Below are 16,811 nucleotides of genomic sequence, written 5' to 3'. Positions count from 1 at the left end.
TAGCCAGATGTTTCCTTGTGGCCCCGAATCTTCCCTGAGAGAACATGCTGAATTCATCAGGCAGCTTCATGTGCTCACAAATTGACTCTCTTGCAAGGCTATTGCCCAACGCCGTGGTAATCTGCAGAAGGAATGAGACTTCAGGCAGCAAGAACATGTTCTCTTTGGCCCCTGTATTTGGGTTTGTTCTATTTCAGGTCACGCAGCAAACTCGGTACAGCGTGTAGCCCGTGAGACGCCAGTGTGACCTCCTGTTCTTAGAAAACCTCCAGAGGGGAGGAAGCAAGGATGATTCCATAGAAGTAGGGAAGACAGACAGACTGCTAGTCTGCTCGTGGAATCCCTTCTCTGACTTTGCTTTGTGACTCCCAGAACACACGCGGAGGATTCCGTTAGCAATTGATCCCTCCATTCGAAACTGTCCCCATTCCTAAAATCCTTCTTGATTACATGAAAGTGGCACTCTCCAAATTATGTCATAAACTCAGGAACGTCCTATGTTTTTTTTACCCTAAATCGTTTGTTTCTTACACTGCCTTGCTCTTTTTCTCTATTCCACGCACGCTTCCTGTCTCTAAATCCACTCACGCACGACCCCTAGCCTGCCCCCAGTGTCCCCTGCAAAAATTTATAAAAACCAGAATGTGCTCAGCCAGAGAGTTGGTGAAGCAAAAATCTTTAGTAAAGATTTTAAAGCAGGTAACTTGATATCTCCAGCATGATCGATTAGACGCCCTGTCTTTTGGCGTTATTGATGGGGAAGAAAATTACCTTTAAAGATGCCTCTGGCCCTGGGACTGTACAGTGTTTTGTAGTGATCCCTTTCAAAGTTGTTTTCCCCCAACAAAGACTTTCTGCAGGAGTCCCGTAGGGGTGAGAGAGGCCCAGTCTTGTGAAGCACCGATGGTGCTAGAATGCTTGGCGCATAGCAGACAGTCAAGAAGTACTTGCGGAAGGATTGATCATTGCGTCCACTCATAAATATCTGCTACCTGATAATACTCCTTTGCTTTGCCTTGAACACATAGTAGGTATTAAGTAAATGTCGATTGAGTAAAAGGATTTGAGAAACAACGATTATTAAGATGTAAAAACTTATGGGCCGGCCTGGTGGCGCAGAGGTTAAGTTTGCACGTTCTGCTTCTCGGTGGCTCGGGGTTCGCCAGTTCGGATCCCGGGTGCGGATATGGCACCGCTTGGCAAAAGCCATGCTGTGATAGGTGTCCCACATATAAAGTAGAGGAAGATGGGCACGGATGTTAGCTCAGGGCCAGTCTTCCTCAGCAAAAAGAGGAGGATTGGCAGTAGTTAACTCAGGGCTAATCTTCCTCAAAAAAAAAAAAAAAAAAAGATATGAAAACTTAATACACGCTCCTAAGGAGGGGCAATCTCTATATGTGATCCCAAACATTCCCGAGTTACTTTGACCAGGAAAGAATTAAGTGTAAAAATCATGTGAGAGGGAAAAAGTTTTAAAATATTTTATATAATGAGCCAAATGGATTTTTGTAGAACAATAAAAGCTTAGTAATCCTTATCTATTATGTTGACAGCTAATCTGAATCTTTGAATCTTTTAAAGAAGACCGAATTAATTTAAAAAATGTAACTCAAGCCAGGTTAATGAAGTTTTGCCCGGTGGATAACCTGCTTTAATGAGTGAAGAAGAATGGTTGCTAGGTAAATGCTACTTGTAAATGTTTAAAAACATTGAGAAATAGAAACGTCTTTACGGCATCCTGCAAAATCATTTCATCAGTTAAATTCAGGACTTTGGTATCTGGCTCGAAGCCCACCGCTCTTTTGAAGACGTCTGCTTGCTAGTCTGAGGTCCCCAACCTCTCGTGTTGTGTCAACAACACATGACTTCTGTATCTCTTTTAGAACTTCTTATATTCTGCCTTGGTTTATGGCTGTTTGTATTTAAAAGGTGTCTTTGGAGAGGGATTGTGTCTTATCTGTTTTTGCATCTTTGTACCCAGCCCAGTGGGCGTTATAGGTGCTTGATAAATGAGGAACTGAAATGTATTATACTTTGAAACTGGAGCAGAAGTTAACAGGTGTTTTCATCAGTGTATTGAACAATCGTGGTATCTAACCCTGTGTTAATTACTATGGTAGCTGGACATAAAGGGGTTCCAGAACACAGCTCCTGCCCCTTAAGAAAGTATCCTAGCTGGGGGGCCAGAGGGTTCTACTTTGGATAAAATGGATGGTGCTGACTGCTGATCAGCGTGGAACCAACTCAGAATTATGGAGGCGATGTCAGTGTCGAACAGAGTGCTGGTTCTTACAAATGATGCTTTTTATCCTTTACTTTTTTTGTCTAATTTCTTAGTAATAAAGTTGAAACTATACAGTATTTTCTCTACTCATCGCTATTTAAATGAAATAGAATTTTTAAACAAGTTGCTAATTTCTATGTTTGTGAGAAATCTGTTTTTTTAAGGAAGAATCTTGCCCTTTACCTATTGAGAAAAAAATGGGCTCATATTCGTTTTGTTGCCATAGTAAATTACCATAACTTAGTGGCCTAAAACCACATAAATTTACTATCTTACAGTTCTGTGTGTCAGACACGGTCTCACTGGACTAAAATCAAGATGTCGGTAGGGTTGCGTTTCTGTCTGAAGGGTCTAGAGGAGAATCTGTTTCCTGCTCATTTGAGTTGTTGGCAGAATTTAGTTCTTTTCAGTTGTAGGATCAGGTTCCCATTTTCGTGCTGGCTGCCAGCTAAGGGCCATTCCCAGCTTTTGGAGGCTGCCCACATCCCTTGACTCATGGCCTCCTACCTCATCGGCAAAGCCAACCATGGTGAGTCAAATCCTTCTTAAGTCACGTCTCTGTGAGCCAGTTTTCTGCCTTCCTCCTCCATTTTTAAGAACTCTTGTGATTAGACTGAACACAACCTGGATAATCTCAAGGTCCTTAACCTTAATCCCACCAGCAAAGTCCCTTGTACTGTGTGAGGTAACATATCCACACATTCTGGGGATGAGGACATGGACATCTTTGGGGGCCATTACTCTGCCTACCACAGGGCTGGACAATTTTGTCTTATAGCATTATTCTACCTTACTGATCCAATGGGTTGAATCTGTATCTAGTTACAGGGAAATTTATGGAGGAAACATATAAACTTGTAAAGCACACGATTTCTATCTGATGTGACTTTTACTTGAACACAGGAAAGAAGTTACTTGTAATAAATCTTTCGACTCACTATGGAGGAGGTTGGTTTTGAGCCGACCTTTTGAAAGCTGGATGAGATCTGAGAAGTGCTATAGGTGGGCAGGAGAGCCTTCTAGCTGAGAGGAAGAAGACGAGTGAAGGCACAGTGATGGGAATGCAGGTGGCAAGGTCAAGATCCGGACTGATCTTGACCATCGCTGCTCACATTTCTCCATTACCCCTCTTTGCTCTGTCATTCCTGTTCTCCCTTTGCTTGTCAAATCCTCTGCAGCCTCCAGAGCCATCTCCTTCTTGACACCTCCCTGAGGTGAACAGTGTCTTCCTCTGCACCCATCGTACTTGGCTTTGAGCTCTATCTAGGCACTTACTGCGTTTTGATTTGTTATCTTGACCAATTGCTTTATGGTTTATCTCCCCAATCAGATTGCACATTTTTTAGGACAGGAACTGTTTTTCCCCCCATTTTTCTGTCTCCATATCATTTAGCTAGAAATAATGGACTTACCAAGAAGTAAGGATAGATTCAGAAGAAAGCTGACAATGGACTAACACGTGACAGTACTGACACCAGGAAGGACAGCTCCCAGGGCCAATATTTGCTCAGTAAATATTTGTGGAAGAGTGTGAGGAGTGTGGCACATCTGAAAGCAAAGGGCAGGCACCAGAGAGAGAGGAGTTGTTTTCCGAGGATGGGTTATAGAGGCTGCTGGAAATCAGGCAGAGGCATCGTGACTTGATATAAGTAAAAAGAAACAGTAGTGGGCTTTTGTGAAATGATGGAAGCAGTGCTGCGGGAAGATTCGTCTGGCGGCGGTAGACAGGATGGACTGGGCAGGGGAGAGAAGAGCTCAAGAGGCCAGTTTGCAAGGTTGCTAAAGGCACAGGTGTGAAGTGATGCCGTGCTGGACTAGGACAGTGGCAGTGACGCTGAGAGGAAACTGCTCAGTTGAGGAACATCTTGAAATAAGACTTGGATATCGAGAATAAACAAAAGGGAAGGTCATGTTTCGCTTACAACATGAGAAGAATTTTCCATCTGCTGACAGAAATAGCAGAGCTGAATATAAGAAGTCAGTGAGAGAGGTGACAAGCAGTTTGGGACAAGGTGAATTAGAGATGACAACTGGGCACCCCTTGGGAATATCCTGTTCGTGGCTGGGAATGGACACCCTGAGTACAGCTGAGTAAGTGCTGAGAGCTGTAGGTGTGAGGGCCGTCTACACAGGCAGGCAAAGCCACAAGAAGGAGTTTGCTAAAGGCGTGAATGTTGAGTTGGAGCCGTGCCTATCAATGACAACAGTTCAAGTCTGTGGACACAATGGGGCGTGTGATTGCTGGGGCTCTTGGTCCGTGAGTTCCTTTCACATGATCAGGTTCCCATGAGTCGTTTCTTCTCTGGAATTGCGCTGCAGGTAACAGGCAGCGTGGGGAGTCCGCTCTCTCCCTTTATCCTCACCTTCAGTTGCTTCTTCTCTAATGATGGCATGAGAAGAATCTAGTTGTTCTCTTCTTCGGTGGTCCGTGTTTGGGGCATTTTGTTCCCTCAGTAAACATCTGCTGGGGAGGAAAGAAGGATTTTCTTTTGTCTGTATGATGTAATGTCTGACGCCTGAATTTCTGAAAATGGCTTTTGTTGGTGGACTGTGCCAAAAGAGGGCTAGGTCCTAATTGGAACAAGCTTTTCTTCTCTGGGAATTGGCCCTGAGATGTTAAGAATTCGTCCTCCTTTAGGATAAAAACTATTTCCATGATATACAGGGAGAAGATTTCAGCTGGGCCATGACGGGGCCATTTGGGACGTTCTTAATAAACGTCTGAGTGTTCAGTCTTTCTGTGAGTTGTAACTTGCCTTAGGTACTTGGTTTAAAATAAACTTTTGGATGAAAAAAAAAAAGAAGTCTGGGAATGGGTTTAAAGTAGCAATTCCAAACCACATCTTGACATACTGAAGTGAAACTGGATGCGTGTGATTCCGTTTTACCTTGTACACAAAACCATGATATAAGGAGAAAGGTGTTCCTGGCTGCAGGAACAACATAAGCAAAGGGAAGGGGTCATGAGTCCCCCAGCTCATTGGAGAAACTGTAAGTAGTTAGTATGGCTGGGGAGTCGAGGGGAGAGATGAGGCTGGAACGGCAGGGAAGGGCCAGATCGTGGAAGGCCTGGTGCACCTCCCCAAGGTCATCGTGCCAGGAAGTGGTACCATTAATGCATCTTGGAGAGGTCATTGGGGCAGCTGTGTAGGGGGTGGCAGGTTAGGGTGGGAAGTTGGAAGACTGGCAAGAAGAATTTGGTTCCTGATTGGATATGAAGAAGGAATCTAGAAAACAGCTTCTAGGTTTCTGACCTGGTTGATTCAGTGGGTGGCAGTGTCTTCTCCCCAAGAGAGAACCGGGAACGATGGACTGCTGCCCTTTTGGATCTGGGAGGGAACTCGGGGCTGGCCTTCTGGGAGTTGGGCATTTGGGTCTGAGGCCCAGGAACAGGGTTGCAGTTGGACGTAAGGCAAAAGATAGAAGATATCAAAACAAGACCATTTGTGATATGTACAGAAAATCTCAAGAGGGTGTGGATGGAGTGCAGTGAAGAGAGGGCAAGGGAAATAAACTGAAAGACCAGGCCCTGGAGAGCTTTCAGCTTCCGAGTTTGGGATTAATTCATAGGCGGTATTGTTTCCATGTACTTATTTTCTGAAGGAAATAAGAAAACCCTACCTGAATATTTCACCCCATTTAATGTTTAATGGCGAACGTAGGACTGCATCCAGTGGGTGCATTTATAAATGTGACGAGCGCAGCTGACTCGCTCCACTCCCCTTCCAGCTGCTCCGCGGAGTCCGGCCAGTGCGCATGTCGACCCCACATGATCGGACGTCAGTGCAACGAAGTGGAATCCGGTTACTACTTTACCACCTTGGACCACTACATCTATGAAGCAGAAGAAGCCAACTTCGGGCCTGTGAGTAGGGGGGTGCCAGGCAGGTTGGTAAAGCAGTGTTTGGGGGGCAGTAATGGCATATAGACACATTGTAAAGAGACGGTTTAAGAGGCATTTTGTCAGTGAACACAAAGTAAGATCACATGAGCAGACAGGCGGCCGCGGGCCTTGTTGAGAACCGTCATATTTCAAGCTAAGTCAGTCTATAACTCACAAAGGGACTTTGGATCATTCACTATGAAGACTTTTGGTGTTTTGGTTTTTTCTTCTTCCGTTCTTCCCTCTACTTGTGCACCAAACTTATCATTGCTCTAGTATAATTAATACTCAGAGAGGATACTGTTTCAGTTTTCTATTGCTGTGTAATGAGCCATCCCAATATTTAGTGGCTTAAAATGTATGTCGGGCACTTCAGCTGGGATGGCTGAAACAGCTGGAGGCTGGCTGGGCATCCTTCTCCACGTGCCTCCTCCAAGAGGCTCTCTTGAGCTTCCTCACAGCATGGTGGAGTCAGGGTAGTAAGACTTACGTGGCATCTGGCCTCCAAGAAGGAGGAAACAGAAACCGCCAGGTCCAGGTCTCTCAAAGCCTGAGCTCAGAAGTCCCAGAACATCATTCTCGCTCATTTTGTTGGTCAAAGTCGCAAGGCCGCCTGAGACCAGATTCAAGGGCAGAGTGACATAATTTCCACCTCTTGATGGGTAAAGCCACACACACCTGTATACAGGGAGTGACGGACTTCATCCTTGGGGCTGATTCCTCACGGGTATTATATACAGTCCTGTGAACAAACTCAAATGCGTGTTTGAGTTCAGCAGCTCAAATGGATCACTTCTCCTGTCCCAGTGACAGTCAGAATTAACTCATCAGTAGTGAACATTCATGATTGTGTCAGCTTCTTCCCTTGTACTTGGACCTTGAGATGAATGCCAGTGAGAAAGACAGACAGAAGTACATCCACTAGATGTTGGACTAGCCTTGTCGAAAATCTGGGAAATACCTTGTCCCTCCTAGGTGCTTATTTATCTCAGCATTTGGGATGTTTTTTCCTTCCTTTGTGCTCATTCCCCTGGTTATATCATGGAAGGTATATCCTAAGGCTTTGAGTCCCATCTCCAAGGTCCCAAGGCCACTTCAATCACAAAATTAAAAAGAAACCAATTTCCTGTTTATATATCAAAAACTTTTTACAGTCTACTGGGAAAATGCGACTGTGAAAAAGAGGTGTAAGGTGTCCACAGTTCTGGAGCTTTGAGTGACTGTTAGATTTCATTGAATTCCATTTCAAGTGAAGCGTAAGTACTGTCGCCCTTGTCCTCAGGGGGTCAGCATCGTGGAGCGGCAGTACGTCCAGGACCGGATTCCTTCCTGGACTGGAGCGGGCTTCGTCCGAGTGCCCGAAGGGGCTTATTTGGAGTTTTTCATTGACAACATACCGTATTCCATGGAGTATGACATCCTAATCCGCTATGAGCCACAGGTAAATGCTCGGTGGACTACTGGCGGTCGGGGAGATATTGGTAGAAAAATCTTTCTTCTAATGGGCACTAGGTTCTCGTGAAATTTAGAGGTTGTGTTGGGATAGAGGAACCCCTCTGATTTCCTATCCACTATGGAAGTGAAAATGCACATTTTTCTTGAATTATCTTGTAAACGTGGAGTAATCTCTTGTTCGGCACTCAACCTTCTGAGAACGGAGGTGGGATGAGAATGTATCAGATCCTCTTCTTGCCCTCCCGGCCTGCACTGCCCGGGGACAGACGCGTGTCCCTAACTGTAGTGAAAGGCCAGAGGTGGGAAGTGTGAGAACAGAGCTAGAAACAGTGCTGGACGATGGAAAGTTCCATACCAGCCAGGCTGGGCCAGGGGCTGCCAGAATGGTTCATGAGGAATCAGATCTGGGCCTTAATACGGAGATGGAATTTTGACACAAAGGGAAGTTAAGGCAGAGTGTGAGCAGAGAGGAGGGGAGTGTCCTGAGAGTCATTCCGCAGAGCTAGGTAAGGGATGTAGCTGGAGATGCTGTTAGGAAAAATGCTGGGATCAGGAAAGGGACTTGGACTCTGTATTGACAGGCAGCTACCAAAGGGTTTTGAGCAGGGGGTAGTCATTACCTGAGCTGTATTTTAAGATCGATTGAAGGGGACATTGGGAGAGCAGCTGGGCAGCTGTTTCAGCATCCAGGTGAGAAGTGATTAGGGCCGGGGCTGGGGTAGTAGCAGGGGAAATGGTAAAGAGGGAAGAGAAAGCAAGCGAGTGTTTCCATTTAAACCTGGCAGATGACGATCGACGGGGAGGGGTCTTCATGAGCAGACAGGCGGCCGCGGGCCAGTGTGCGTGGTCCCTGGGATTGTTTGTTTCCTCTTCTAGCTACCTGACCACTGGGAAAAAGCTGTCATCACGGTGCAGCGGCCTGGAAAGATTCCACCCAGCAGCCGATGTGGGAACACTATTCCCGATGATGACAACCAGGTGGTGTCCTTGTCGCCAGGCTCGAGGTCAGTGACAGTGGTTTGCGGCTCAACAGAACGAATATGCAAATGAAATTTGTTTCTGGGATCTTGCCTTGTGAGTCGTACGTACAGTTAGCATTTCAGAGCCAGGGCCACGCGTGGACTGTTTCCTGCCTGCCTTTGGAAGGACCTACACGGAGCTTTGACTGACTGACTGACTGGATACTTAAAGGTTGCCTTGTTGTTGTTGTTGTGGGTCAGGTATGTCGTCCTTCCCCGCCCCGTCTGCTTCGAGAAGGGTGTGAACTACACCGTGAGGTTAGAGCTGCCCCAGTACACCTCCTCTGATAGCGACGTGGACAGTCCCTACACGCTCATCGACTCGGTGAGTGGAAGGTCGTTTCTGGCACGGGCGGGGGAGGCTGGGGGGAAGTCTCCATCTGCTTCCCGGAGGGCTTGTGGAGGGATAACGTGGAGAGGTCAGGCAGAATCATTCTTTCTTGCCTCCAAGGCCACTCTGCTTATTTATTTTAATAAAACTCCCCCCTCTGGAAAGGATTTTACTGCAGCTGATTCTCTGAAAGTAGCAAGTGCCTTAAAAAATGACATTTCAAAAACCAACTGTGTAAGGTATAGCTAAACTTTTTCTGGCAAGAATATTTTAAGAATGGGAAGGTTTTCATTCTATTGAATGATTCCGATCTTTTCTTTTCAAGAGTCAAGGAAGCATTTGGGGTTTTTGTGTGTTTACTTGCTGTAATGGATGCCACGGACGCCACCGTAAGGACAATTTGCGCTTCTTGTTCTTTATAGCTTGTTCTCATGCCGTTCTGCAAGTCTCTTGACATCTTCACTGTGGGAGGTTCGGGAGATGGGCTGGTCACCAACAGTGCCTGGGAAACCTTTCAGAGATACCGGTGTCTGGAGAACAGCAGAAGCGTTGTGAAGACGCCGATGACTGACGTTTGCAGGAACATCATCTTCAGCATTTCTGCCCTGTTACACCAGACAGGCCTGGGTAGGTGTTAGCACACCTGGCATCTTGGGGCGCCTTGGGAGGCATGCCCCACAGCTCTGTGTCAGGCAGTCAGCAAAAGGAAGTGGTGTCTCAAACTACAGTTTATCTTTAAGAATATGTTAGTGATAGAGCCCCACTGAAATTGCAGTCAATATTCAAGACATAGACCGCAGGTGACTAGGGGAAAGGTCATGAGGATACAGCATTTCCATGGGCGGGGTGGGGGGGGAGTTGGCATGGAATCAGAGGAGCGCCCCATTACTGAAATTTGTTTTTCTCTCCGAAAGGTCAGACCAACCCCCAGAGGTCACTAGGTTTTTGTCTGAGGTCTTGTGATATTTGAGCTGTGAAGGCAAGGGGGGACAACCTTAATGAGCTTCTTCCTAGAAAAACTGCTTTTATCTGCCAACCCTGCCTCCTGTTGCCTCCCTCCCACTTGTCATACGGATGCTACTGTTTGAAGTCGGAATTCTGAATCAGCCGAGGTAGTAAAGAGGAAGGATCGGGGGAGCCCAAGGAAAGGGACGGACCAGTTCAGAGCTGGTGGGACGTGCTATGCGCATTTCTGCGGGGGCAGCAGCTGCTCTGTGTCACAACTTCTGGCCCCTCTTTTCCCTGCAGCTTGTGAGTGCGACCCTCAGGGCTCCTTAAGTTCCGTCTGCGACCCCAACGGAGGCCAGTGCCAGTGCCGGCCGAACGTGGTTGGAAGGACCTGCGACAGATGTGCTCCTGGCACCTTTGGCTTTGGGCCCAGTGGATGCAAACGTAGGTCATTCAGAAAAACTGTAATGTATTCATTCCGATTGTCTGAGAAATACTGCTGTGGGGTCCACAGCTGCAGAAGGCCATGCTTGACTCCGGAAATCCATACCGGGAGCCCCTGCGCATTCTGAACTGGGCATGAGGGTTGTTGATAGAAGGGGTGTGTTTGCACCCCTTCTGTCGGTTTCATGAGTTTCTCAAGGGTGGGTCCTTGGTTGCCTGTTTCTTCAGCTTGTGAGTGCCATCTGCAAGGATCTGTCAACGCTTTCTGCCATCCCGTCACTGGCCAGTGCCACTGTTTCCAGGGGGTGTACACTCGGCAGTGTGACCGGTGCTTACCAGGGTACTGGGGCTTTCCGAGTTGCCAGCCTTGCCAGTGCAACGGCCATGCCGATGACTGTGACACAGTGACGGGGGAATGCGTGAGCTGCCAGGACTACACCACGGGGCATAACTGTGAAAGGTATGTGGACGCTGCCTCTTGAAAATAACAACAAGATCGTTTTTAGCTGAGCAAACAGTATCCTAGACAGACCACTGAATGAATCTCTACCAGGCTCCAGATGGCTCATTCATTTCTGACCACCTGGGTATTTTCTAGGAAATCATCCATTTATCCGGTCCATATTTAGTTCACACCTTTTGTGTGCGCCAGGCATTGTTCTGGTGCTGGGGAGATGGCAGAGAACAAAGCTGACATGAGTCTGCTCTCTTGGAGAATCATCCTAGAGGTTGCCATAGATCTGGACGGAAATCATCTCTCTGTCGCCGCAGGTTCTGGCCTAGGATGAGAGTTGTGAAATGTTAATTCCTAATTTGGGTCAAAGTAGAAAGCAAATCCAAATGGGATTAGTCATTTTAAACAGCTTTGTTTTTCTAAACATTTTATGTAGCTCCAGTTTCCAGGAGACCACATGAAATGTGGAAAAGTAGCTCTGTTGTCCTGTTAGCAAACGTTAATTGAATAATTACGACAGATGCAAAGCTCTGTGCTCGATAATAGTAAGAATAGAATCTGCCTCTGACAACATTACAGCCTCGCTCAGTTAGATAAATAGTGCAAATGAGAAACCTGCTTGCTGACTTAGTGTTCCTTACTAATTAAGAAAGACAGACATGCTATTAGAACCTGCTTTGTTTGAAGTACTAGGCTCTACCTTTCGTGTCAATAAATTTTTTCTCTCCTAATATCCCTCCACTCTATATGGGAGTTTTGTTTTAAAAATTTCAGCACGTGCTTCAGCCAGTGCAAAAGTTCCTCATCAAATGAAAGAGAAATTGTTAGTGAAAACTGTATGTGTGATTAACTTCTGGCGTGAAGATGTATATGGGAGCAAATGTGTGGCTCCTTGACTCTCCTTTGAGGAAAAGTTATTCCTTCCAACCACAAAATTGTGTTGTAAAAAGTAACAAGGACACAGTGATACAAGATTGAAAGGAAGAAATTAATATCTTGGTGTCATCTTTTGTTTTCTGCATTAAGTTTTTCATTATTGTTCTTTCAATGGGAGATGGAGAATAAGAGAGAAAGAGACAGATGAGAAAATCAGGTGAAAAAGGGAGAAGAGAGTTGCGTGGGGACACAGGCGAACATGTGGTTGTCCGCAATGCCGATTTGAAATCAGGCACAATGTGCAATGTGCTTGCAAGAACATCCTGTGAGAATGGCTTGGTTGACATTTGAGACTGGTTTGGGATTTTATTTGTAAAGCATTTTGATTTCTTGCAGGAGAGTGAGAAATGGCGTGGGAGGAGGAAGGACTTTCAGCCTTAGTTTGGATGACAAAACTTGATTAAAGATTTGAGAATCTGCTGTCTAGTTTGAGCCAGTTTCTCATCGTTTTGCCTCATTCCAAGATGATCAGAGTTTCAATCCCATAAATTTAAAAAGAAGCTCTAGGCTCAGATTATTCCCAAGGGTGGAAGTGGAGGGGAGGCAGGACATGAACCCTCAGTTACTATCCTGATGTGTTTGGGTTTATTTCACCTAGAAAAGCCTCGTAGAAAACTTGCTCAGAAACCTTTATACAAAATTACTTCATCACTACCAGTTTCCCCGGAACATAACTGGGCAAGATGTTCTTGCATTATGTTTGTGTCTAATTAAGTAGAAGGTTAATATCCTCAGAACAACCTTCCCCTCCCATTTCTTCATCCTACTTCCCGTCCCCCATTAAAAAAAAATATTACCTCTGCCTCAAAAAAAACCCACAAACCATGAAAAACAAACTGAATTGGAAATCCTTAGACCGAGTTTCAGGCCCAGTTCTGCTTCTGACTCGCTTTGTAAACTTGGGTGAGTTAATTCACCTCTCTGAGTATCTGACTTCTGTTAGTAAAGCAACTAGGTTGGTTCAGATGATCTCCAGAGTTCCTTCAAGCTTTTCTGTTGTAGGAGGTAAAAAAGTAACCAATCACCATTCATGCTGACAAGCAGCTTGTCATAGTGAAAGAATTCTTTGCTAAAAGTCAGGAAGCTGAAATCAAATCCTGGCTCGTTACTAACGAGTTGTGTAAGCCTTGCAAATCATGTAACCTCCAAGGATTCCTTATCTGTAAGGAGAGGAGATGGGACCTGTTGGGTTCGCGAGTTGATAAATACATCCCTCGGCCCTCGTTTGAGAGACAGACACAAGAGTCATGCAGCTGGAGAGCATCCTCATCAGCTTTGTTACTGGTAAAGGCTGGGTTGTAGAACATGCCACCGTGGGCTTGCTGACACCTCACCCGTCCCAGAGACAGACAACCACAAGCTCTCTCCCCCACCCCCCACCCCCAGACTCCTTAAGCAAGGAGGGAGCTGACCAGAACGCTCAGGGCAGGCCGGCAGCTGAGGGGACAATAGGGTGCACATGGGGAGATGTACCTCTTCCTCTGGAAAGGAGTGAGTGAGGGTCCGAGTGAGGCCAGGGGTGTCCCCCTAATGCAGTGGCCCTGCAAATGTGATCTCCACACCAGCAGCATCAGTATCACCTGGGACCTGCTAAATCAGAATGGTGGGAGAGCCCAGCAATGGCTCCGGAGAGTTCTGATTGGAGCTGCAGTTTGCAAACCACTGCTCTCGTGGAAAGCCATTCCCTGAGGAATGGGGAGTGAATGTTCCTAAACAGAAATCACAGTTTCTAGGATGTTTTCTTGTGACAGGTTTCTCACAACTGTGGTGCATGACCCTCTCTGTTCTGCGACTGATGTAGGTGCTTGGCTGGTTACTATGGTGATCCCATCATTGGGTCGGGAGATCACTGCCGCCCTTGTCCCTGCCCAGATGGTCCCGACAGCGGACGCCAGTTTGCCAGTAGTTGTTATCAAGATCCTGGTACTTTACAGCTTGAGTGCGTCTGTAATCCTGGATACGTTGGTAAGTAGTGTGCAGACTTTCGAAGGAAAAGATGGATCTTTATGAGTTGAGTTGTTCATGAAGAAAAAAGCTGAAGAGTGAGCCAATTTGGTTTCATTTTTACAATCCTTAATTAAAAGTGAAGGGAATCTGAAATCTAAGGATGCTCTTTTCCTGTTTGGCATGTGGGATAGAGTCAATTCTTGAGCCTCTGTGATCATCATGTTGTAATACAGAGCAGGATAGCAAGCTCATTGAAATCCATATGTGAATCTGATGAACACTTTTCTGTTACTAAGCAGTAGAAAGGTGAATTTGCATTTTACTTCTCCCTTCCCTTATCCAACTCCTAGCAGAAGAGTCTCAGGGCAGTGAAGTGGCCAAATGGTGGGCAGAAGGAAGAAGAGAGTATCACCTAGGGAGCTAGGGTCCCCTCCCCACATGACTGAATGGGTCAAAGCTCGATCTGTTCCTTAGTGTTTATCATACATTATCTGTCAACGCTCAAGGAGTGTAGCTAGCTGTGAAAGTAAACTCCCTTTTCTTTCATCCTTGATGCCACTGTTTCACATACTAGTTATGCTTATCCATAGCTCAGTAAATATTTGCACGCAGTTTCAGGATTCTTTAGAAAAGGAAATTGGTTATCATTATGGACCCCACTTTGGGTTGCTCACGCAGGAGCTCTGATTTTTCAGTTCGAATAATCCTTGGATTAGGACTTAACATCAAGCCGAGCTTGACGCTGTTGGATCATTATTTAGTTCCTAATCTGCTTCATCCCTGGATAATGAGAAGCTGAAGTCTCACGTGCTAGAACTCGTCCAACTGTCCGTGCCTTGCTGGGGCCTCTGAGCCAGGCTGCAGCTGTGTTACACACAACAAAATGCTTCTTTCCCCTCGCAACTAAAAGCCCATTTTTTTCCCCAAAGGTGTGGTCATCCTGGGGGGTAACGAGAGCAGTGAGGAGCGGGGTGCCACCTGGGTTGGCTCTCTGGGCAGGCGTGTCGGGGGACGAGACCTTTCGGTCAGCAAGCTGAAGGCTTTGTGCTTGGTTTTATTGGACAATAGGCTCCAGATGCGACGACTGTGCCGCAGGCTTCTTTGGCAATCCCTTGGACGTTGGGGGGACGTGTCAGCCTTGTCAGTGTCACCACAACATTGACACGACAGACCCAGAAGCCTGTGACAAGGAGACCGGGAGATGCCTCAAGTGCCTGTATCACACGGAAGGGGAGCACTGCCAGCTCTGCCGATTCGGGTATTATGGAGACGCCCTCCAGCAGGAATGTCGAAGTAAGCCGCAGAATCATTTTGCCACTCATTACAATGATTTCCACTTTCCTCATCATCGGGCGATTTTATTCTTCCACTGTCTCATTTGGCAAAACCCTTGTTCAGATAGGTAAAGTTTCACTTTCAACAAAGAAAGATGAGACCGATCCTTTTTTTTCTTTACGTCCTCATCCTCTGGCAGGACTGAAGTCCCAAGATGTGGCTCAGTGCCTGAGAGAGAGAGAAACAAGGAAAAACTATGTAGCTGTCACCATGATAAATGCCATCCGATAAAGCATATTGATTTTACATTCTGCTCATGCACTAGCTGATTGGCTGGGCCTCATAGATCCTAAATGCCCACTCTGGACTTCCTGCATGTCATTGGTGATAGAGCCTTCCAGATTAAGGAAAAGAAGGAAGTAACATCTTTGAAGTCTCTCTTTCAGAACTCAGTATTTATCTTTTATCAAGGGATCGGCCACACTTCCTGCTGCAGCCCCCAGGCCCCTGTCTTTGTTTATACAAACACTAGCGGAATGTTGAGGACCAGCAGGACTGGATTCCTCAAAGCCTTACCAGCTTAAACAGCTTCTACCTGCTATGTCCCAGTGTTCGTTACTGCTCTTCCCCGCCCACAGTTGGAAATCCTTAGGTCACTCAACCCTCATGGCGTATTTTTTTTTTTTTTAAAGATTTTATTTTTTTTTCCTCCCAAAGCCCCCCGGTACATAGTTGTACATTCTTTGTTGTGGGTCCTTCTAGTTGTGGCACGTGGGACGCCGCCTCAGCGTGGTTTGATGAGCAGTGCCATGTCCGCACCCAGGATTCGAACCAACGAAACACTGGGCCGCCTGCAGCGGAGCGCGCGAACTTAACCACTCAGCCACAGGGCTGGCCCCCCTCATGGCGTATTTTTTATTTCCAATGAAATCCTCAATTTTCAAATGATTCACCAGCGGCTTATTAAAACTGAGTATTTTGAGAATACTGCTAGGCAAAATGGGTCACGTGTGTCTGCCTGGAAAATCTCACAACTGTGTAGAACATTGTAAGAATTTCTGAAGAACGAGTTTGAGATTCTTTTTTCATCACCTCCATTTCTTTCCTCGCTTGTTGGCATTTCCAGGTCGAAATCTGGAGAGGGAAAATGTCACTGTTGGATGTAGCTAACCTTTGCGTTGTCCGTATACTTGTGAATGTGACTAAGTAAATCTGCTCGCACCGTTGTTTTTCAGAGTGTGTCTGCAATTCCCTGGGCACTGTGCAGGAGCACTGTAACAGCTCTGAGTGCCAGTGTGACAAGACCACTGGGCAGTGCTTGTGTCTTCCTAATGTGATCGGGCAGAACTGTGACCGCTGTGCGCCCAACACCTGGCAGCTGGCCAGCGGGACCGGGTGTGACCCGTGCCACTGCGATGCTGCTCATTCCTTCGGGCCATCTTGTAATGAGGTGAGGTGCATGGCTGGGGTGAGGCCGTGGTGGCGTAAGGAAAGATGCCTTTAGGAGTCCAGGCGACAGCTAGCCCATTTGGTGGCTTTGCCCCAATTAGAGAAAGGCACCCCATGGTCGCAGCCTTGCACCAGGGCACACAGCTTTGCAAACACAGCACAGACTGGATGTAAGCCCTCACTCGTCCCCCTTGGCTGGGACTGCCCTCTGTGTACAACCGTGGCAGAGACCCCATATGCTGCCCCCACAGCCTTTCAGGGCAGTGCCCCAGCTGCAGGTGCAGACTTACCCTGGCATGGACAAGGCTGTGCTGTTCTCTTTAATTTCTCTTTAATACCTGGCTGCCGAATCAAACTTCTTTCTTAGTCACACAGTCTGAAAGGAA

General features: G+C 46.6%; 1 protein-coding gene across 1 annotated transcript in view; it reads left to right on the top strand.

Moving 5' to 3' along the window:
* The window catches only part of LAMB1 (laminin subunit beta 1), a 69,935-nt gene that overhangs the window by 27,490 nt on the left and 25,634 nt on the right, over positions 1 to 16,811 (top strand). Inside the window, exons 14-23 of the mRNA XM_070615371.1 lie at positions 6,014 to 6,149; positions 7,450 to 7,608; positions 8,499 to 8,626; positions 8,843 to 8,966; positions 9,395 to 9,599; positions 10,221 to 10,364; positions 10,593 to 10,824; positions 13,556 to 13,719; positions 14,770 to 14,994; positions 16,212 to 16,426. Of these exons, the coding sequence (XP_070471472.1) occupies positions 6,014 to 6,149; positions 7,450 to 7,608; positions 8,499 to 8,626; positions 8,843 to 8,966; positions 9,395 to 9,599; positions 10,221 to 10,364; positions 10,593 to 10,824; positions 13,556 to 13,719; positions 14,770 to 14,994; positions 16,212 to 16,426 (1,732 nt within the window). The remainder of the gene's footprint in view (positions 1 to 6,013; positions 6,150 to 7,449; positions 7,609 to 8,498; positions 8,627 to 8,842; positions 8,967 to 9,394; positions 9,600 to 10,220; positions 10,365 to 10,592; positions 10,825 to 13,555; positions 13,720 to 14,769; positions 14,995 to 16,211; positions 16,427 to 16,811) is intronic.

Source organism: Equus przewalskii, chromosome 4 (assembly GCF_037783145.1).
Source record: "Equus przewalskii isolate Varuska chromosome 4, EquPr2, whole genome shotgun sequence".
Lineage (NCBI taxonomy): Eukaryota > Metazoa > Chordata > Mammalia > Perissodactyla > Equidae > Equus > Equus przewalskii.
The sequence above is the reverse complement of the archived record's forward strand: the minus strand, read 5'-3'. Positions and strand labels throughout refer to the sequence as shown.